The 24,099-nt window shown below is 38.6% G+C and overlaps 2 protein-coding genes across 2 annotated transcripts in view; one reads left to right on the forward strand and one right to left on the reverse strand.

The window, feature by feature from the left end:
- Positions 1 to 24,099, forward strand: part of LOC128741813 (uncharacterized) — a 39,703-nt gene that overhangs the window by 14,375 nt on the left and 1,229 nt on the right. The window contains exons 6-14 of the mRNA XM_053837873.1: positions 2,820 to 3,002; positions 3,061 to 5,190; positions 5,258 to 5,626; positions 5,683 to 6,018; positions 6,084 to 6,234; positions 14,817 to 14,935; positions 15,010 to 15,320; positions 15,382 to 15,745; positions 15,817 to 15,987. Of these exons, the coding sequence (XP_053693848.1) occupies positions 2,820 to 3,002; positions 3,061 to 5,190; positions 5,258 to 5,626; positions 5,683 to 6,018; positions 6,084 to 6,234; positions 14,817 to 14,935; positions 15,010 to 15,320; positions 15,382 to 15,745; positions 15,817 to 15,987 (4,134 nt within the window). The remainder of the gene's footprint in view (positions 1 to 2,819; positions 3,003 to 3,060; positions 5,191 to 5,257; positions 5,627 to 5,682; positions 6,019 to 6,083; positions 6,235 to 14,816; positions 14,936 to 15,009; positions 15,321 to 15,381; positions 15,746 to 15,816; positions 15,988 to 24,099) is intronic.
- On the reverse strand, positions 6,084 to 14,039 carry LOC128741814 (uncharacterized). The gene is made up of 4 exons (XM_053837874.1): positions 13,763 to 14,039; positions 13,186 to 13,686; positions 6,412 to 6,541; positions 6,084 to 6,346 (listed from the first exon to the last, which is right to left on the reverse strand). Exons 1-4 carry the CDS (start codon positions 13,976 to 13,978, stop codon positions 6,261 to 6,263), a joined length of 933 nt encoding a protein of 310 aa, XP_053693849.1. The 5' UTR covers positions 13,979 to 14,039; the 3' UTR covers positions 6,084 to 6,260.

Here is a 24,099-nt window from a genome sequence, read left to right on the forward strand (position 1 = left end):
GCCAGCCAAGGAGTCAGCCTTTCCATTACCCGGAACGGAAGAATGGAGAGGGGTACCCATACTACGGAAAAGCACCCAGATTATTTCTAAATTATACCGGGACATATTGGATCTCAAATAAATAAGGGCAGACATTTAGCATTACAAATTTGCATTACAAATTTATTCAATAAAAGTGAGTTTAATAAAAAATTACTTGTTTTAACAATTCTTATTTTATCAAAATTCTTCTTGAAAAATTCTTCATAATTTCCATAAAAATTCTGTCTCCACTGAGTCTTGCTATGAGGAATAATTAATTGTATGGTTAAAAACTCATGCAATGCGGGCAAATTTCCGGGACACTCTGTCACCCGGGGAAAGTCATCTGAATCCGGAGCTGTCCCGCAAAATCCGGGATGTCTAATCAGTTTATCCAAGGAAATCTGGAAAGATTTTTCGGTTCCCATGGTTCTACCAAGAAATAGTCCAGAACTTTACATTCGTCATCGATTGAAGTGTCTATCGATTAAAGTGCCTCACTAACACTGAGGCTGTCCATAAAAATGATCTGATGTGAGAAAAATTATGCGATAATCTCTAGAGTGTGTTGGATAGCAGTTATTTCTGTGATATAAACGGAAGCAGGACTTTAAAGCTTACAGAAGGCGATTAAACTTTTATTAAACATACCGGAGCCAGTGTGATATGTAATTCATTACTATAGAACGTATTATTACAGTTGACGTTCTATATTTATTAAAAAATATTTTCGTACATGCTAATGATTCAAAATTCTACGAAATTTCAGTGCTCGAAAAAATTGACAGCCATCTACGAAGGCAAATATAAAACGCATTCAGAGCATTCAGTTTTACCCCTGGTAGTATTCTGTTTTCTATCAGTCCATGAACATGACTACTGAACTGCTGACAGTGTTTTTCTTTCTCAGTTTTCTACCCTACAAAATAATTCATTCATGAATTGTAGTGCTGAATGATTGCTCGACTAACTTGTCAGTCAATTTTCTTGCCCTTGACTGATATTTTAAATCTCAAAGTTTAGTTTTTTAAACTGTTTGCTTTTTAAAATCAACCAAAACCTGACTTTCAGGTTGGGAATACTGAGTTCATTTCATCTGTACAAGAAGTACTTCGAGTGTTGAGTGTTGAGCAAAACACTACAAATGTAAAACTCTTACTGTATAAAACCTTTCAAATATAAGTTGCTTCGCAACATGCATAACCCAAGCAACAATATGAGTTTTATTGCTCTCTTTTGTCGGTTTTCGTGACCAATTTTGGTCTTAAATGCCATCATAAGAGTGTAATAAAACTCAAATTGTTACTGGGGAACTGTGGGTATAGCAATATGTGTAGGACAATGTTTATAAACGATTTGCTTCTATGTGTCATATCAGTTCGTCAGTGATGGAAGTACCAGAAGTATCTTACAAGATGATACAAACTTACACGTTTTGTTAGAGCGATAGGCGAGATCACCAGAAAATTATGTTTTATAAATTTTTTATGTATTTTGTGGGCAAGTTTTATATCGACAAAATATATTAAGGTTCTGGAGAATGGTGAACGTTTGGTTCACTGTGATCTTCCCGGAAAATAGTCTTTACATGGTGAAAGACGCAGTTTCTAAAACATCTTGAGAGGGACTTGAGACTATATCTTTGCTAACACGGTTCACATCAACACTACAGAGAGTTTAATGCATAAGTTTTTCCCTGCGGGAATTCGCTACATTTCTAATCATTCAACCTCACTTGTTAATAAATCGATAAAGAATAAACAGATCCAATGGTATCTTTCCAACCCAAGCCGCACCAACTGCTGAGTAAAACCTGATTAGTGTTTTGGGATATAAACTTTTCAACGAAACGTGACCGAATTCGCACCTTGGGGCGAGAACCAATCCTTAATGTTAGGGGCTTCAAATGCATTGTTGTTGTGACGCTTGTGGATGAAACTGTTGTGTTTTTTTTCAAACTCTCATAAAAAAGGAAATGTGCGTAGATGTAGGGGTTCTCAGAGGAACCAAAAGTAGTATTTCTCTAGTTAAGTATGTTTCAAAGTCTATAGGAAAAAAATCGATAGTACTCAGAAGGTATTGACTGTAAGTATTTTAACGTATGTGGACCGTTGGATCCATTCAAAGCAGAAGACTTATTTTTTCCAGCATTATTGTTACGAAAGCTGAAAATTAATACTACTACTACTACTACTACTACTGAAATTAGTGAAGTTAGCTACTTAGCCTAGAATGTGCACGGAAGTTGTATGCAAATTGTGACATTTACCATACTTGTGGAATAAAGTCATTGCCGCAATCTCTAATACCTGTTTCATTTTCATTTTGTTTACCTTCGGCTCGTCTTTTATCGATTGGCTCATCATCTTTTGACAGCAAAGTTTCTTGAGAAACTGGAACAAAAAAAAAACGTGAAATAAAATGTAACACACCTAACCAAGTCGGTGCATAACTGAAGAGAAGAAGAATGCAAAATGAATAACGTCGGCGAGTATTAGCGATTAGCGGTGGTGGTTTTGTTTTGATCGAAATTGGGTGGTGCCTGAGGATTAATAGAGTAAATAGTAATTAGATGTAATGAGGGAATTTGGATTGAGACTGCACTGCCCTATCTGGCAGTGGAGCTTTCATGTTGTGCATTTTGCAATCTTCTTCTCGTTCTGTGTTTTGATTTATTGTTTTTTATCACAATCCAGCGTTGCCTCCATTTATTTCCACCATTCTGAAAATGTAGTTTGGTTGGGGGTGCCTCGGGGAAATAATAAGAGATGGGAGATATTTACCGATATTTGTTTCAGTGGTTACCTCAGTGCAATGTCCCTCGCCGGAGAATCCTCGCAATGGTAAGGCGATCTACACGAGTACTTCGTACAATTCGGTGGTCAGCTATGAGTGTCGCTATGGTTACACACTAGTAGGCGAGAGTTCACGTCGTTGCGGTGCTGACAAGCGATGGACAGGAGCCTTACCTGCCTGCAAAGGTTATGCGCTAGTGTAAACGTTAAGTTAATTTAAATTTATAAACGTTTTATATTGCAGAAATCAATTGCGGTCATCCGGGGACGCTGTACAACGGTTGGCTGGAGAACATTGAAAGTGGAACCGGATTGGGTGCCAGCATTATATTTCGATGTCACCCGGAGATGTTACTGGTTGGAAATACTTCATCCGTTTGTCAGATAGATGGACGGTGGCGATATCCCTTGCCGCAATGCCTAGCACCTTGTGTGGTTCCTTCGATTTCCCAGGGACAGGTGATACCGATCGAGTTCGATGTGGACGTAAATTCGACAACCATCGTTCCCACCAGCGGAAGCAGTTCGAAGGTGAAACACGGCACAGTTCTGGAAGTGATCTGTGATGAACACTACGAATTTCCATTCTCATCATTGTCACCTCCAACGTGCAACAATGGAACTTGGAGTGTGATTCCTCGATGTGCTCCGGCGAGATGCAAAACAATGCCGAAGCCCCCAAAATTCGGAATGGTTTTAGCCCCAAAGACAGAGCATGGAATGCGTGCAAGATTCAAGTGCAAAGATGGATACAACCTTACTGCACCGGGTGGAAAAGAGGTGACAAATCCTAATGATTATGTCTTAATTTGTTCTTTTGGAAACTGGACTGGAGAAACTCCACAATGTCAGGAAGTTTACTGTGCTTTTCCTGGTTACATTCCCAACGGCAAAGTGCTGCTTGTTGGCAATATGGGACTGTACGATTATAGACCATATGTTCGGAAGGTGATAAACAATAAGCAAATTATGTACGAGTGTGACAAGGGTTACGTGATTGATATTGGCCCTCCTGGAGCAACGTGTATTGGAGGCAAATGGAGTCCCCGCGAATTACCGACTTGTATTCCCGGTCAGCATCCCAGGCTCCGATGGAACAGGCGTCGCAGATCGATAGATTTGCGCTTACGTTTTAGTAGATCTAATCATCTCAAGCAGCACTATCGATACCTAAAACGTAAACTGGAAGAACATGAAAACTACAATAAAATGTATCCTGCCGCGGAGGGAACTGTGCATGACATTATCAAGAGAGATATCACATCGTACAGAGGACAGTTACCTCACAGGAGACACTATAATTTTGACGACTTTCAAAAGTTTAGAGCAAAACGTAGCATCGAAGCGAATCGTAACAGTTTCCTAAGAAACGCTTTTCATTCGGCGATGGTTCGTAAGCGCAGAGAGCTATCCGATGTCGAAAAGGCCTACAACAAATATTATGAACGGATCAAGGCCAAATATCGAAACTACGTACAGAATCTATTGGGCTACAATAAAATGCGACCCTTGCAGGAAAACCACAAAATCCACGTTCAGGATGGAAGATGGTATACAACGGATCCCGAATCTGTCTCCCGAAACAGAGTAATTCACAAAGCACGAATCGGAACCAACGACTTCGAGGATGAATCCACAACCAAAGAACCGAAGCCAGTTAAAGCGAAAATAAACATATCCCACCTTAAGATGAAACCACAGGCACCGATTGCAGTGCCGAATATAAACGAAAAGTCCACCTACAAGTACGATTTCTATGACCTTTCGGAAGGTAACAGTTCAGCTCACCTGACACAAAATGATATTTATTCCAACTACTTCCCCCCACCGTTAACCGGAAGATATCATACCAATTGGCAGTTTGCGTCCGAGGTTGTCCCCAAGGTACAGGGACGATCGGAAGACAACAATCGTATCTATTCAAGCTACTCGTTGTATCACAATCGAACGGAAACGAAGAAACCAATCTCGACGGCGGCATTGATGGAACAATTACACTCGCAAATTATTCGTAAAAAACGGGACACCAAAGAAGTTTCAGTTTTATCGACCGAAGATACCCGGCAACGGGGTCAGAAAGCCAACAGAAAGAACGCAGGTGGTGTTGTCAACCAGACGGAAGCTTCGGGGGTTGATGGCACGGATCCGGTAAAAAAAGTAAAGTTCAAAGGACCATGTGAACCATTGGCAACCGAAAGTTACGCACAGTTGGAGATTGTTCGACCGGGTAAGGATCCGATTGAAACTTTCGGGCCGGGAACGATTGTTAGGGTCATCTGCAGTAAAGGTTACATATCCAACATGGTCAGTCCGAATGCAACATCCAAGTGTGTCAGAGGCAGATGGAAACCAATAAAACCGACCTGCAGTATGAGTTAGTATTATTTTGAGGTTACTTATTATCGTTTCGGTTGGCAACTCTAGTGTAGAATCCATTTCAGAGCCTTGTTTCGTTCCTTCGACCGAACACGGGAAGTACTATGCCGCACCGGTCGATATGACTACGATGGATGCTGTGAAACCAACAACCGCGGCCCTCACGCCAATGGAAACGATCGATAATGGACAGATGATTTCCTTCCAGTGTGATCAGGGTTACAACACGCAGGGTCCGTCGAATTTGCGCTGCTGGAACGGCGAATGGGCAGCCAGTACTTTACCGGAATGCTTACCGGCACCATGCGTTCTGCCACAAATTATGCATACCATGTATCAAGGAGGTTACCGAGCAGGACTTACCATTGCACATGGCAGCTCGGTGATGATACAGTGCGAAAGCGGAATGGGAAATATTGCTCCAGTACAGATGGGTACGCTTCATGCTATAACTAGTAAAGAATGTTTATTTGAAAATTTTCCCAATTAGATTGCGCGCTCGGTTCGATTACCCCGGAAAGCGTGAACTGTGGCTATGTTGCTTCCCGTAAATCTAGAGACGATGACAGCAGTTCGGTCATTGTACTTGATGGCAGCAACGTAACTTCGGCGGAGGATGAAAACGACGGAAGAGACTGTGGACCACCGGGGAAGGTCCACGGATCCCTGGTCTATAAAAATGGCGAACAAATCGATGACAGTGAAGAAGGTTTCCCGTCAGGGACGGAGATCGCATTCGATTGCATAGCTAGTATTACTGGTGAACAGACTACATGGAAAATTATCTGCGAAGATGGGCAATGGATCGGACGTTCAATGAATTGCGGTAGGTTGAGAGAGTTTGAAGCAAGTCTGAGTTTATTATTAAATATTATTTTTACTTCACATCAGATGACGACGATCCGCTGTTTCATCGGATTCCTTCGGCAAACGGGTCCTGTGTGTTTCGAAACAACGAGCCGCATGTTGTAAGCTTTTACAATGATCTCGAGATAAGAGAAGATATTGTTGAGTTTCCACCTGCAACCACTATCATTTCCAGGTGAGTTGACAATTGCTTTCGAGAATCTAATCATACTCGGCACCAATTGTGATGCTTATTTCTCCGGAGAGTACGTTGGTTTTGTGGTACCACTTATTGGTGTCAAGAACAACTGGAATTAAGTGACAGGTGACTACAGTGGAGAAGGAAAATTGAGATTAAATGGTATATTCTTACTAGTATCTCCGGTTTGTACAACGACCGATATGAAATTACAGCTGTAATAGCACTCTGGAGGCGGTGCCAAAATCCACTCCTTAGCTCCTCTTAGTTGAGACTGCCAAGATGGCAGCCGAACATTGTCCACCTGCATTAGTATGATAAATAAATAAATATATTCGACATTTTGTGATGATATTTAAATGTTAAATAGTCGAGCGTTTCCATAAGATGCTTAATTATGGCAACGCGTGGTAGTTGGTGTTTGTTATACAATATAAAGTATGGAATGATAAAATTTTGTGAAGCTGGATCAAATCAAAAAGTTCTTGGATAATGCTTAGAATATAAGCTGGTTGTGCGAAAAATGTCAATAAGAATTTTGAGCAAAAATTAAAATATTGTTTGTAGTTTGAATGGTAGTAGTAATCAAAATTAATTGTTTGATCAGGTTCAACCAGCTTTGGTTCTCCATTCCAGTCTTACCAAGCGCTTAGCTTTATCTTCCTTGCCGCCAGTCCTAACTTTTCTACTGTTTGTGAAACTTGATTTTCTTTAGACCATGCAAGATTATCGTGAGTGGTCCATTGCCCGTCAAAAGGTGTTGCGAACAAAATTTGGTCGACCTCAACTTGACGTATTTCTGTTAAGGGGACATAAACGACCAAAAATTTTGAAAAAATCATTATTTTTTATTTCAGATTTTGATTCTGCAGTCCTTTTCGCTTATTTTGATACTAAATTTGTAATGATCCGACCATGAGAAGTGGCCGAAAAACGATCATACACATAAGCATTCCAGTGCGGCGTGGAACAACTTCAGCGCAATAAAACGCCGCTCCTGGAAAACCACGATTTTCAAACTTTATGTACCTTTTTCTCAGAAACTACACAACGTATTGGAACAAATTTTTTTTTTGTTTTGTTGGTCGTAGCTTGGCAAAGACTTTTATAACTATTGCGTTTCGTAAACAAAACAAAGCTTGAGAAAAACGAAAAAGAAGAAAAATAGATGCTAAAAAAATAAACTTGTTGTCTTCTTTTTCCGCATAAAAACCTGATTTGATTCAGCTACTCTAGCTGATTAAGTTACGCAAAGTGGACCGAGTTACCCAAGTAATAATTCTGAAACCACTTGGTTTTACTTGAATTTTATAAAGGTTTTATTGCGGTATTAATGATTACCTCTGGGTTTTATTGTGGTATTGCATAATACCAAAAGGATACGAGTCCAAACACACTTATAGCTAACTAGAAAATAATAATAAAACTGTTATTAAGCAAATTTACTGTGGTTGCTTATATTCCCAAGTAACAATTCCAAGTTTTATTACGTTCGTATAGCGGTTTTCATGACCAATTTCATAAAACCGCTAATAAAACTATGAGCTCCACCAGAACTTTCTGATGACCGCTATAAAATTGCTTTCTGACCAAGTGGCCCACGCCTCAGAATGTTTTCATAACCGCTATAAGAATCAGGCTATAAACTCAAGTAGTCGTATCACGCTATGCTAAAAGCAGCAATAAAACCGATTAAGCTTTCGCTACTTGACAGCCATCGCCATAATTTAAAAAAGCTTTTCGCTTTTTGCTTTTCGCTTTATGCTTTTCGCTTTTTGCTTTTCGCTTTACTTGCAAACGCCAGATAAGTTCGGTAGCTTTGTCAACTTGAAAATATATCCGTGAGCAGAAAAGTTTTAGTTTTACTGACAGATCATTCTGAACGATTTGGTTTATAGCTACCAGAATAAAATATCCCATAGAATATTTATTAATTTTAAGCAAGTTCGTTGGTTTGCACTATGTGCGCATTTAATTTCATCGTGCATTTTGATATGATAGGTCGATAAAATCAGCGCGCCACTGAAATTTTGCAATTTTCGAAAACTGGTTGTTTTAACAAATTGAAAATATTCAGTTAGTCAATCTCAATTTCTAGCAAAATCATTTTAGTTGCTTCCTCTGACAGGAAAACCGATTGATAATGACCTTCTTTCTGCAAAATACTTTGCTTTGATGAATTGTTGTTTGCGAGCTAAAACAAAATACTAGAATATGGCAATATGGCTTCGCATAAAAAAATGATTTTGGTGTTGAACTTTGGTATTCTTCATAATAGCAGCAAAAAAACTGTTTGGTAAGGGTGGTACCATTTTAATAGCTCTATAAAACTAACAGATTTATTGCGGTTTGACAAGTAACCGTGATAAGATCAATTTCGATTGGTGCGCCATTTTGTGTTGACGTGGTGCAGCCAACAAGTTTTAACGTGGTAATATAAGCAACCACAATAAATTCGCTTTATTAACAGTTTTATTATGGTTTTCTAGCTAGCTATAAGTGTGTTTGGACTCGTATCCTCTTGGTATTGCGCAATACAGGGATACCTCGATATAAGACAATTTATAATTTCTAAAAGTTGTCTTATATCGAAATTGTCTTATATCGAAACATGGTTTTTTCAAAAAAAAAATTGCATTAGCGGTTGCCAATTTTGCTCTGTGTTATGTGTTTACGGTTTTTAAATTATTTATTATTGTTTAAACTGTTAGTTTTTTACTATTTTTGGGGTTATTTTGAAATAATGAACATCTTCATGGCACCGATTTCAGAATGGAAAATCAGCTCTGGTATCGTTATCAGCTATGTCAAAGGGATTTGTTTCGATATAAGACAAAATTGTCTTATATCGAATTGTCTTATATCGAGGTTGTTTTATAACGAGGCTGTCTTATATCGAGGTATACCTGTACCACCATAAATCCAGTGGTAATGATTCATACCGCAATAAAACCTTTATAAAATTCAAGTAAAACCAAGTAGCTTTGAATTGTTACTTGGGTTATCACGTTAAAGCTTGTTGGCTGCACCACGTCTCTTATAAACTTATCATAAGTGTGGCGTAGCCATACAAAATGGCGTACCAATCAAAATTGATCTGATCGCGGTTGCTTGTCAAATCGCAAAAAATTCTGTTTGTTTTATAGAGCTATTAAAACGGTAACACCCTGACCAAACAGTTTTTTGCTGCTATTATGAAGAATACTAAAGTTCAACACCGAAATTATTATTTTATGCGAAGCCATATTGCCATATTCTAGTATTTTGTGTTGGCTCGCAAACAAAAATTCATCAAAGCAAAGTGTTTTGCAGAAAGTAAGTTATTATCAATTCGTTTTCCTGTCACAGGAAGCAACTAAAATGTTTTTGCTAGAAATTGAGAATGACTAACTGAATATATCTCTTTTGTTAAAACAACCAGTTTTCGAAAAATTTCAGTGGCGCGTTCATTTTATCCACTTATCACATCAATAAGCACGATAATATTATAAGCGCACATGCTGCAAACTAACGAAATTGCCTAGAATGTATTAAATATTCTTTGGGAAATTTTATTACGGTCGATATACCTAAACCAAATCGATCAGAATATTCTGACAGTCAAACTTTAATTTTGCTGCTCATCGATGTTTTTTCAAGTTGATAAAGCTGGCGAACTTATTTAGCTTTTATCAGAGCGAAAAGCTTAATTAAATTATGGCGATGGCTGTCAAACAGCGAAAGCTTAACCGGTTTTATTACTGCTCTCAGCAGAGCGTGATACGACTACTTGAGCTTATAACCTGCTTCTTATAGAGGTTATGAAGACATTCTGAGGAGTGGGCCACTTGGTCAGAAAGCAGTTTTATAGCAGTCATCAGAAAGTTCTGATGGAGCTCATAGTTTTATTAGCGGTTTTATGAAATTGGTCATGAAAACCACTATACGAACGTCTTATACGTTCCACTATACGTGTCTTATATCGAAACAAACTTGAAATTGTTACTTGGGTAGTCGTGACCTTAGTGTCACTAAACTGACGGTTAACCATGGATTTATCTCTAAGATAGGACGAAATTTTGAGGATCCCCACTGTCTAAAACCACTGTATTGCGCCCTAGCTACCTAGCACCCAGCTAACTTAAAACATACGGATTGAACGCGTGCAAAGGACCGACTTGCTTTGCGACATCTTCCATAAACTGGATGAACTAGAAAATTTCGATATTTAGGGCAATAAAATATTGGGTTAATCAATAGCAGGTGTGGCTCGCACCCGTGTTCTTTTGGTTGGTATCCGACTATTTTACTAACTAAACTACTGCCGCACCCTTGTATTAGGTAGTCTAATGTCGGATTTTGAGCGATTCTCCCAGTTTTACCGTGAACACAGGTAATTCCGATCAGTTCCTAATACCGATCACTCAACCACAGTAGCCGATTTTTAAATGAATGAAAATTCAAAGTTCAAGGGCATGATTTGAGTGATCGGTGAATTATAAGTGGATCGGAATTACCTGCGTGTACGGTACCACATACTCGCCGCACGGTGTTCAAAATACCGTTATTAAAAAATAAAATAGGCCATTTAAACGGAAAATGTCAGTTGGTTTGTATTGCCATCTTACACCTCTGAGCCAATTTAAAAAAAAATCAATCGACGAATTTTTGAGTTGCGCCCTTTGAAGTTTTAAAGGGCAGATTGCTCATCTAAAGTAAATAAAAATCTTTAATGACACTTCCAAAATGAACGTAAATCGCAGCCGGTATTTATTTTTTATGCAACATATGCCCATTGCCAACCATTTTAGGAGTGTTACGCTGTATTGGGACTAACCGGAAATGTTCCGGATTAAGTTAACATTGTTTTTTTTGGTAGATTATAGTCACTTTAACAGCTCATGTCATTCGTGACTTCTGCAGGGTTGGAATTTGAACCCGGGTCCTCGGCGTGAGAGGCGTGAATGCTAACCACTACGCCGGGACTGACCCCTGATGCACACATTTATCTATCTAAGAAAGAGAGAGATATAGATATGATGATTAAGAGGAATGAAAAAGAGGATTAATGAAGAAGAATGACGAAGAAAAGAAAGAAAGAAGAAAGAAAAAAGAAAGAAAGAAGAAAGAAAGAAGAAAGAAAGAAGTAAGAAAGAAAAAAAAGAAAGAAAGAAGAAAGAAAAAAGAAAAAAGAGAAGAAAACAAGAAAAAGAGAAGAAAAAACAAGAAAAAAAGAAGAAAAAGAAGAAAAAAGAAAGAAGGAATAAGAGAGAAGAGAGAAGAGAGAAGAGAGAACAGACTTAAGAGGAAAGAGAAGATACCCTAAACCCGTACATGCTATCTTCTTCAAGTACTTGCGAACCTGGCGTTAGTGATTTTTTTTTCACGTAACCCTCCGTTACTGGCGCTGTTGTATTTTGTACAACGCCTGTGAACCGTTAACTTTATCTCGATATATTTTGGGATTACAACAATAAAGAAAATTACTGTTTTCAGCAAAGTTGATCTGCAGACCAAGATCTTTCAAACATTGGAAAAAGTTTCATAAGTTTTTCACCAAGTTGCATTAGTATTCGGGTGAATTCGGTTAGGTTTTAGCATGCCTATAAATCGAAGTTGGTGCGAGTAACGAAAGGTTAAGCAGCATATAGGACTGAGCGTTTTACTCGTATTGCTGTTATTCTTTTCCTTGCGAAAACCTTCTCAAAAAATCTAAATCGAAATCGAAATAGACGCTGTTACCAGTTTGGGTTGTTCGACCTTTCACTTCTGTTCTGTGACTTTTGGATTAGCCGGCAATTCAAGAAACTCTTCATAGCATCAAAATATTACCGAGCGATAATATTAACGATAACTAAAAACGATAATTTACTATTAAGTTAGTTCTTATCCTGTTCTTCGTAAAGTCGATGGGGAAGCGTACGTATGCGTGTGTGGAATGGTTAAACTGGAGGAACAAAATTAGATATGAGACTATCTAATACAGTATGGTTCTGATTATATCAGCCCCCGATTATATCTACATCCGGTTATATTTACTCCCGATTATATCAGCTTTTTTTCGAATATATTAGCCCCAAAAATATTTTTTGTGTTTTAATACTTTTAAGTACGTTCATTACTAGCGACAACTTTTTTCGTCCATTAGGTTCTCTTAATTAAGAGTGTTAAAAAAGTTGGCAGTTTATTTCTTGGGTCTTCGCACCAAAAATTACAAAATACTTTGTTTTGGAAAAGTAAAGAATATTTTGGTAAAGCCCGTAAAAACGTGCGATCAAAAAATTACTGCAGGTTGAAAAATTCTTCTTTTCAAAAATTAAATCATAAATTATTTTCTTTCTGATATTCTGGTATTTACATCTGGTATTTTTCGACCATCAAAAACTGAATTGCCTTCAAAAATAATGAACAAAATGAGACAGGAGTAACTGGTGTCAATTTTCATTTTACTAGGTATTAATGCCGTATTTTGAATCATAAAACACACAATATATTGCAAAAACTCTAACTTACTTATATAGTAGTTGTTGTTTGTTTATTTTATTAAAGACTCTTTACACCATTTCGGTGCATTCGTGTCTGATTATATAGTAGTGCTTGCTGTCATAAATATGGATAAAATATTTATAAAAATCATTTTTAAAATTTCTCAGCTTACAAAAATTTGCATTTCTTTATCCGTAGAGAAGGAGAAGGTTGAATTTTTGATATCATCATAATACAGAATATATGGGAATAGTTGACCGTTTGTTGAAGAGAAACAAAAAAATTGTTTGCTCGAAAAGTTTTTCAATACTCAAATTTTTCTTATGATTTTTATGGCCCTCTCACAAACAAAATATGCAACTGTTCTCCACCTGCAGCTAGTGTCGACCTGCAGCAGTCTCTCCTAGTTATGTGTAATTGTAAAGGTTTCTAAATGTAATATTTAATGTAAAATACTGTATACAGATTTGCCATACGACTTACGTGCATATGTGCTCCCAAGCCAGTACCGCCCATAAACACCCAGTCCACAGCATTGTTTTCTGACGTCCTTGGTAAAAAGTAAGGTCGACCGTAGTGCTGTCGCAAGATCTTCAGTATGTGAGGGTCACAGTTACTCCATCCAAAATACCACGGCTTCTGACCCGGTGCATAATTGACCCGAGCTTCGCTCAGATTGAGAGCTTCAAAAATATTACGAAACTCGGTCTGGTACGGAAAAAACTGACATCTGGCAGCTCCCTTTCGTCTTCCATATGTTTGGTAAATCTCTTTGAAAAACCAATAATCAAATAACTCGGTCGCCGTCCAGTTAACCGTTGCATCCGTCACAATAACCGGTCCACCCAAGTAAGCGTACTTTTGCTCGAATTCGTCCGGATCTACATTTGCGATGCGGGGCACATTTCGTACGTCCTGGCAGAAGTTGCAGCTCTCCGGCGGGCGAAACGCCTTTTGCAACTGGTTGGGCATAGCCAAGATGCACTGCATTGCAATATAAAATTAAATTAATGTATAATTAAAAAGTACACGAGAAAATATTCACGGGCGACTCATTTACATCTTCATTTGCAAGCAGCTCGCTGAAATAGTGCCTTCCGAAGGCGCAAACAAGAACCACCAGAATGAGTTTACATTTTTGTGTTCCACTGGAGTGCAAATAGTCCCGCTGCAGTATCTCCCGATGTTTGGAAAACGATGGTAAACAATTTAACTGGATGCCAGTCGCGTTGGCGTTTATTAAAAAATTCTTCAACTTTTTGTCGACTTCGTCCATGTTGCGCGGGTTAAAATGCTGTGCCGAACTCGAACAGACTCGACAGCATAGCAACACAGCACGATGTGGGATGGACCTGTCCTGTTTTTTTTTACACACAAAGCGCAGTGCGTCTGCCGTGATGAAAGTTTTCACACGAACTGAAAGTTGAAGCTTGAATCTATCCTGAACGTTTGTTGTATATCGTTTATGCGAAAAGGAGCAGCTTTTTACGAGTAAAAATCCATCTCAATTCACCTACCAGTGTGATCCGGGTGTTTCTGCATTACTTTTAAACTTCATGGTCATCTCAGACAAAGTCGTAGCCCGTGTTCCATTGACACCGTTTCCAAACATTTCATCATTTAACCGATACTTTTACTTTGCTAGAAAAAGTTTTGAATGGTGAACCCCGCGCCCTAATTTGCCTCGTTATCAGTTCTACCACCCGCTCTCTTGCTTTCCATGGTTTCAGCTTTTCTTTCAAGCATCATCGTTATCAATCAGCTGCCAGATGGGGAAGTTTTTTTCAGTTTTTCATTTTCCATTGCTTGCTGGCTTATATTGGGAAGCAGGCGATAATAAAATGGTTTATTTCTCTCCTATATATAGTCCATTGATTGTCGAACAAAAGCAACACTGTTTCATATTTCCTTTGATGGCGCTGATCGTTCGGTGGAATTTTGGTTTCTGAAGACATGGCAGACATTGTATTGATACTGCCGGTAGCTGTTTGTGACGTGGTATTGTTTATCGAAGCTTTATTATTTTACATAGAAAGTGCTATAAAAACCAGATTATTTCATTGGATAAAAAAATCCGGTAATTAGATTATTGCTACTTGTTTCCCTCTTTGTAGATGCGTAGATATTGGAAAGTACGCCATGATTGGAACAAGTGTCCGAACCTGCGTTCACTCGGAGTGGACTGGACAAAAACCGTCTTGTTTCGGTTTGAACCAGGAGAATGATTATGCAAGTAAGGGCATAGTGAATGTAGTTGCAGTCTTTTATTTGCTTACAATGACATTTTTGATTTTTTATCTATGACAGTGGAAAAATCACCCACAATTCTGATTCGTCATCAAAATGGTCCAATTGCGCAGAGCAACGATGGAAAGCTAATCGTTTACCCGGGAACGACGGTGCACTTGGAGTGTCTATGGATGAGACGTTTTGGAAATCCCAAATGGAATGTGAGCCACGACTATAGAAAGTACCCGGAAGGTTGGAGCTCAGATGAAGGTCGAGATCCGCAGTTGGAGTACCGAATTAGCATTATGCACGCCGTTAAGGACGATTCCGGTATCTTCACCTGTGTTACTCCGGCAAGGCATACGCATTCAGTGGAGGTTATAGTAAAGGTACTTTCCAGGAAAGTTTTTATATAAATTTTTTAAAGATAAAATATTCTTTTTTCAACAGCCCGTTCATTGCAATGAAATCCAAGTCCGGCGAGGGTTATCGGCAAGTACCTCGGAAACCATGATGGGCACTAGAGTTCTATTCTCGTGCACAAATGGAAATGCATTGATCGGAACACCAGAAAGCACTTGTTTGCCTAGTGGAAATTGGAGTGCCCCACTACCGGTCTGTGAAAGTGTAGAGTGTGGAGAGGTACCGATTCAAGCTAGCAGTAACGGTTCCGCTCCGCGGGTGGCAATTCTTTCCCGTGAAGTCGGTGGACGGGCGGCATTTTCCTGTCCTCCCGGTTATGGACTAAGAGGACCTAGCGAGGCTATCTGTTTACCTTCCGGTGAATGGGGAGGGCCGTTTCCGACGTGTGTTGGTAGGTCATTGAAAACATTGTTTTTGATAAGAGATAAATGGTAATGTGATTACCTCTTGGGTTATTTTCAGAGGTTCAATGTTTCCATCCGGGTGCACCGCAGAATGGATATGCCCAGGGAACGCCACCTTACCGAGCTGGAGATGTAGTGCAGTTCAACTGTAACCCGGAATATATGATGCAAGGTCAACCGATAATTGCCTGCCAGGATAACGGGCGATGGTCGGGAGGCTTACCAAAATGTGAGTCCCAAACTATTAACTGTGGAATTTCTAAAAAATCTTTCAAAATATTCAGACGCAGTTTATCTATTATTTTGAGTTTGACCAAGTTCCTGGTATTTGAATATCGAATCAGTCGCAATCATGACCTTCTCACACAATTTTTTTTGGGAAAGGAGGGGAAAGAGTGGAAAGGAAGAGGGGGGGGGGGTGATAAGTAGCTACGCTTAACAAGTTGTCGTTGTGACTCCTATCTTTTGTTCAATGCTGGAAGGTGCCCCCTTCCTTTCCCCTCCATTCCTAAACAATCCTTCTTCATTACTTTCCCTTACCGTCCCTTCATCAATTGTAGAACCATCGTTTCAAAAAATATTAATATATGCCTGACGGCATTTCAAGGTCATGACTAAAATCACGAGGTTTGGTCGAACTAGTGAGTAGTTAACCTGTTACTTGGAATAAGATTATTTCACCCAAGTAGCACAGTTGTCGCCCTTTTAGTTGCAGCAACCTACTTATGACTAAAATTGGTCAATGGTCATATAGCGGTTGTCACTACATCTTTCCCACTTTTCCCTGTTAGCGCACTTATTTAGCAATAGATTATTCTGGATTTGGATTGATAATGTTTTTTCTGATAAGGTACACCGGAGCAAGTGGGACCTAAAAATGCATAGTTTGGGTTTATTCCACTGTGTTTTCTATACCTATGATTATTTCAAAATTCTTTCAGCACAGAAACTCTTCAGTGGTATCACTTTGAAGGATTAATTACGAAAAAGGCATATCAATTTACATAAAATGAATCTGGAGGAAAATTTTCAAAATTATGGCGATAGGTCCCACTTGCCCCATTTACCGGGGCAAGTGGGACCTATATTCAAATTTGATTTGAAAAAGCATAAAATAATAGTAAATTGTGTAAGTTAATATACAGCAATGTTAAAGCATTGCAAGAAGCAATCAAAAACAATATTTGTACGAAGGGTTCATTCAAAAATAGCGTAACAAAATCAGATCACAACGGGCGACTTTATAATTTATATAAAACACAGATTGTGAGCAATTACGCTGTAAAGCATTATTGTAATGAAATGTAGTTGAATATGTCGTTGTATCCAATTCTTGCGAGACGTAATTTAGGATTTATCATTGTTTAATAGCTCGAAAATACGATTATGATCTGTTTGTTCTACCATGCCCAATTCGGTAGAGCTACTCATAAGAGATAGTTACGCTATAATAACCACAACACTTTATTGTTTCAATTCCAGTTGCAGATTTGCTTAATTATATCAAATTTACCTTCACATATTCAATTAACATCGTTTAGGTGGAACCAAAATGTGACCTAACTGTTTATTCCCTCATAAGCTGTGCTAATGAACTTTTTTTTGGGTCCTGTTGGTTTAATCCTTTTCGCTTTTATTTTGAAGCTTTACTGGTATAAATATTGTGTAATTGAATTGAAAATGTTCGGTAGTTCATCTAAAAAATGTATTATGACAGGAAGTTTTGTGCTGAAAGTCTTTATTTTTAATAGGTCCCACTTGCCCAGGTGCTTTGAAGTGCCGACCTTATTTCGACCCATTTTTTTAATGCCGTTTGTTAAATTAAACAACTAGTTTACGGGTGTAATTTGTTAATACACTCATTATGTTTACCTACTGTCAGAAAAACATGTACTTTTACGTAAAGCCTGTGGCCAAAATATCATTTATAGAAAGGTGCGTCAAACTTACAACGCAAATTGAAAATAACGCTCAAATTTAAAGTCCAATTTTGATGTTTGGAATGCCTGTTATAAATAATCTATAATTTTAATACATGCGTTTGAGTTGTATCTTTCATTTCTAGAAAGGTTCGGTTGGAGAAAATGAAGCTGTAGAGAGTTATGAGCTCCGTTCCCACTTACTCCGTATTCCCACTTGCCCCGGGGTACCTTATGTGTAAGTTTTATCCAATGTAATTTTGCTCTTAATTTTACATGAGAAGTTGGAAGTCGTTTGCGTCAAAACGCTGTACCTAGGGTTTAGTGAAAAATTCTTCGTGGCGATAAATGTTTTTAATTGAAGAAGTCTGGGAAACACGATAGCGTTGGAGTTTTTCAGTTGAAATGTTACTTGAAAGCTAAATGTATTAAAAGCTATTAAAAATTTAAATTGAAACAAACAAATTACAGTATTGCCAGTTTAGTTAATTTTTTTTTTCAAATTGCTTGGATAATTTTTTTCAAAAATGTAAAAAGAGTTGCTTTTAAATATTAATTATTTTTGAAGGGGTTATTTGACAAATACGGGATGTATTTGAGTAATTCTCGCTGAAACGGGCCACTACCGACACGAGCTTTTTAAATATTGGAACTTTTTTACTTGATTGGTTGAAAATGGGTAAAAAATAGGAATTACATTTTTAATAACTTGAATCAGTGGACCCCCGTTCGCCGGGACTCCGGATAGTATAAAATCAAGTTGAATTTTTAGCAAACCTTGATATGTGATATCTATGTGATCATGTAATATTTCCTAAATTTGCAATGAAACAACTAACAAACAGCATGGTTCTGTAAATAAGAAGAACATGGCTTTCAAATGGAGTAAAAATTTTTATCTTGGTTTTTTTCGCCATATTGAATTTTATCAGAAAATCGCTGTTTTCGCCACGAGCCACCCGACCGATTTAAGGACCACCATTGGAAAGCTGAGAAAAGATGCTACAAGAAACATTCATAGAATTAGGCTGTAGATGGCGAAAGATGATTGTAAGAAGCATTTTATAGGCTACAATTTAGATTATTCTTGATTCGAATTGATAATTATTTTCAAACTTCGTACTACAAGGTTGGCGAATTCCTTGTGATGATAACAGATTTTTGATTAAAGTAGTCTGGGAACACAAGGGCGTCGGAATTTTTGAGATAAAATTATATTTCTTGAAATGAAATTTGTGTTTACCATTTTTACAGTGATAAGTAGCTGACTCTACGCAGTCAAATGTAAAACTCTGTTTTGGGAAGTGAAGAAGCGTCTGATGCAATGGCAGGAGGGATTTCTACCCACAATCTTTCGGTTGGTTCTCGAAGGCTTTTTGCGTTAAGCTACCGCCGTTTCCGCTTATATTAGATAGTCCAATAGTCTAGTGGCAGGGGACTCATTTCTAATTCCCGCCGTAGTAAGTAAAGCCACTCTAATTTTCATCATTTCTGGAACGGATTTCATGAGAAAGTTCTTTAGAAATCCAAATTCATTTCTAATTCCCGTCGTAGTAAGTAAAGCCACTCTAATTTTCATCATTTCTGGAACGGATTTCATGAGAAAGTTCTTTAGAAATCCAAAAGTTCTTGTGCTGATTTGACTCAAACACACTTATCTTCCGACCCGTGCACTTTGAAATCACTAAAAAGCGATTATAAAAGCATTTTAATGAAATTACGCAACTGAATTTATTTCTTAAATTCGTCATACCGTCATCCGGGGCGAGATTGTGCCAAAAAAGCATATGTTTTTGTTCTTTGGCTCAGTATACACACAATTTAGGAACTAAGTTGATTTCAAACCTGTCAATATATACTAAATTGTTCAATTAACAACTACCGTAGAGATGGTTTAGTTACAATGAAACCTAGTTTTACTAGAAGTGCATGAACTTTGGCACAATCTCACCCCTTCTAGGGGGTGACATTGTGCCAAAAACATAAAGTTAGGCAAAAAAACCTAAACAGTGAACATTAGTATGTTTATAAACAATACACATAAATATAAGTATAAAGTAGTTCATATGGGGCCGTCCATGAACTAAATTGACTATTAGGGGCAGGGGGTCGGAAAAAAACAACGCATCATACAAAAAGTATGAACGAAAATAACCCGGAGAGGTCGGAAATAACTAAAAATAAATTCATAGTCTATGAACAGCCTTTATATAGTCAGTAGCGTTTCTAGGGTTAACAAGGACGAGATATATGAAGGGGTGTATCCTAAGGGGGCATACCTATATCATTAGTTAACAAAAGTAACCATTACTTCGTTCGAGAACCCGCGGCCGCAGAACATGTGGCCTATCCCACCCCCTTCCGCCACCTTAAAACTGGCAGTTTATACACGGTATAATATATTCGTCTTATATTAGAGTGTTTAATCAAAGTATTTGAAATTTCTAGAGAAAAAGTAAAAATTAGTTTAAATTTTTTAGCAGACCTATGATGCTGTTTGCTCCAAAATGGATGATGCAATCTAATCTGTCAAAATATTGTGCTCAATAGTAAAGAATGTGAGTGTACTGGTGTATACTGGCGTATTTTTGTTGTGTATGTGAAATCCACAAAATGGATGGATCATTATGGCTTGGCACAATCTCACCCCCGTGAAGCTCGAAAAGTACCAAGTTTCGAAAAATATTATTTTCGTAATCAAAACTCATCCAACACATAATAACCTATCAATACATTGTAAATGATTAGTTCATATACCTTCTAAATAGCAAGTTGATGCGATTTCTTGTTTGGGTTGGTTTATGCGGGACATTTTTTACAAGCGTTATTTCCGAGTATTTTTGATCGCGAACTTTGAAACCCTGTTTAGGCTAAATAGTTTGCTAATATTATCTGTGTTCCATTCTAAGTTACGAATAAATATGTTATGTTCATCATCATTTTGAATTTGGGTCACAAGTTCCTATAGATATAATAAATTTTCACAAATAAACATTTTTGGTTTTTGGCACAATCTCACCCCCGTGGCACAATCTCACCCCGGATGGCGGTACCGTTTTAAAATCCATCCAACAAAATTTTTCATCGTCCGAACTAAAAATCACAACAATGTTTACGAAATCAGCGCGCATGTATTTGTGTAGCACGGCATGACAAATGTTCTTCTGCAAAAAATTCTGCTGGTCATGCAAGTTTTCCCGGCTGCAGAATAACGACAATGCCTTGCGTGAGTTAATTTCATGTATGAATGACGGAAATTGAAACGATTAGTCGACATTTTCTTTTTTGTCACACGAAAAAACGTAGGAAATTTGGCTGGTAGGAATTCTTCAATGAAAAAAAAAGCATTTAAATAGATCTCAGCTCACTTTGATTGATTGCGTATGATAGTCAACAAACTAAAATTTTAGCATTGTGTGTTATAACAAACGCTGATATTTTAATAATTTGTGTTGGATAGGACGGGAATAGGCAATTACGACGAAGCAGCAACATACCCTACCTATGTGGAATAATAGAGTTGGAAGAACAAAATTGGATGGTACAACCAAAATAGCTTACTGAAGGCGGTCGGCAGCGACTGGCCGTCCTGCCACACTCTAACCTGAGTACGATAACTGACGACGACACTTTAATGAAAAACTCGATCATCGTTCGATTCAATGACCTTTTCAACTTGAAAAACAAAATATCTTCTTTAAAATCTCTGAAAAGTTTGTCTATACAGTTTTCCACAAGCCATCCAGACGCTTAGTGGGTACAACTCGCTGGTGGGTACATTTTGCATTTGACATTAAATGCAGTGGTCGCAATGGAAGCCTCCATCATGGCAAATAAAAACCGGTGATATTTTTTTGGTAGTTTATAAAGTAGGAGAGGGCAGAAAGAATGGTTACTCGATTTTGTTTGTTCATATTCAACAGTTCACCGTTTTAAAATTTCCCGGTTGAAATCAATTTGCACCAATCCGAAGGTGTTTCAGAAAAGAATAGCTACAAAAGCACAAAGCTATGCTTCTGTTCAATTAAATTCCTCCTCAACCGGTCTGCGAAAACTAATTAAGGTTCAAATTTTTGCAGTCAGGCAGCAAACAATCGTAAAGGCTTCCATAGTAACCACACCTGTATTGAATGTCAAAACCAAAATGTACCCACTTACCGCCACGATCGCTCGTGAAAAACTGGATAGTACAAAATGCTTGAGAAAAATAGGGCAAATCAGACCCCTGGATGATATTGTATTGAAATAAAATCGATCATATTTCTTTTTCTAACATACTTCTACTTTCCTTACCATAGAATTTCAAATTAGAGAGAGTTCGTAAACGATTCTTCTTAAATTTCCTTAAGGAATAGGGGTTAATGGTGAAAAATAGGCTACTTCCAGTCATTTCTGCGCGTTAAGACCATCGTCAATCGATTTCTTGTGATTTTTACATAACATTTTACCCATTTAAAACAGCAGCAACAAAAAGTTCCACTTTTTTGGGTTGTTCAACATTGAAAGTGAATATTGACGGCAATGAACTTCAACTAATTGATGACCCAAGTAACAATTTGGGTTTTATTACACATTTATGATGGCATTTAAGACCAAAATTGGCCTTGAAAACCGTCATAAGAGTAGACTAAAACTCACATTGTTGCTTGGGGAGTTCATATACTTGGGATCGGCTGGGAACTGGCTGGATAACAAGTACCGTCAGTGCCCCGCGTGCCTGTCAGCATAAAATAGACCTCAAAGTTGTGCTCAGCCTCTTATCCAGCTACTCCTATATCCCTACCTCCTCGTGGTACCAGCCGAGATACGAGAAACCTTAGTGGAGATTGGGTAACCAACCTCGGTGGAGACTAGGGTCGTATCTTGTATGTCGACAGGGAAGCAGGCACTCATGGCTCAAAGCCTGACCAGCTGTGAGTATCAGTCTCCAGTTTAGGGGCGGCTAATGACGATAATCCCACCCACGGATTGTTCCTTGCCAAGCAAGCGACTATTGAGTCGGATTCGTATTATATGGTAAACAACTAAAACGTGTCATTAGGTAGAGGCCCATTAATGGTCGTCTATGTGTGTTTAGAATTAAGAGTAAATTCTTAAACTACAGCCTGATCAATGTGTACGCACCAACGAACGACAAACCTGATGACTTGAAGGAGGGCTTCTATGATTTTCTCGAAAAGACACATGGAGAGTGGCCAGGACATGCCATAAAGATAGCCATCGGGGATCCTTTTTGGGGACCTTGAACCACTGCGGCCAATTGCTAAAGGAGTTTTGGATACTACAGTTGCAGCCACTTCCAGTGGGTGGTTCGACACTGACGAGAAGAATCGAGCCAGGACTCACATGTTACCAGCAACTATGACACGCCAGAGCAGAGAGAGATGCTAGAGTTGCCGAAAAGAGACTTCACCGTCATAAAAAATGCCAGAAACGAGACGAGAAACTTCTTTAAAATGATCAATGGAATTAGGGACCGGACCGTGCCAACTCCTGTTATGTGCAGCGACAAGAAGAGGAACCTGATTACCGAAAGATCGGAACTGGCTAGGCGTTAGAAGCAACATTTCGTTGTACTTCGATGTACTTGAATGGTGTCCAAGATGGAGTTCTTAACAGGGTAACGATTGAGGATGATGGACAAGCTGTGTATCCACTGACAACATTTTCACCATTCGACAGATCTTGTAGAAATGTCGGGAGTACAACGTGCCCACCCATCACATTTTTGTTGATTTCAAAGTAGCATACGATATAGTTGATTGAGACCAGCTGTAGCAGAAAATATACGAACATTGTTTTCCGGATTAGCTGACGCGACTGACCAGAGCTCATTGGATCGAGTGATGTTTTCTTAGGCTTTGTAGACAGCCATGAACTTTGCGACGGCGGAGGTAATCTATGCCAGCTAACAATGGGCTGAAAATAAATGCGTCGAAGACCAAATAAATGAAAGAAAGAGGCTCAAAGGAAACCAATGAGTGCCTCCCACGTGTATTTGGGACCGCTGGTGACCGCGGACAACAAAACTAGTAAGGAGATCAAGTGGCCCATTTAAGCAGGAAATCGGGCTGTTCGTAAAACGCTGCGATCAAAAAGTATGCGCTGTCGTACGAAGCTGACAATGTACAAAACCCTTATCAGACCGGAAATACTATATGAACTTGAAGCTGTGAGGTTACTCACTGAGGATGAGGACACATGCGCCCTTGCCGTGTTTGAGCGGCATGTGTTGCGGATGATATTTGGCGGATAACAATCGGCAAGCGGGAAATGCCGGAGGCGTATAAATCACGAACTACATGCACTTAATGGAGAGATTTTCATCGTACATCTGGCGAAAGTCGGTAGGCTACGGTGGGCTGGACACGTCGTAAGGATGCCAGATGCAGTGCGAAGAAAACAGTTCTCTTCAACAACCC

This window comes from Sabethes cyaneus, chromosome 3 (genome assembly GCF_943734655.1).
Source record: "Sabethes cyaneus chromosome 3, idSabCyanKW18_F2, whole genome shotgun sequence".
Taxonomy (NCBI): Eukaryota; Metazoa; Arthropoda; class Insecta; order Diptera; family Culicidae; genus Sabethes; species Sabethes cyaneus.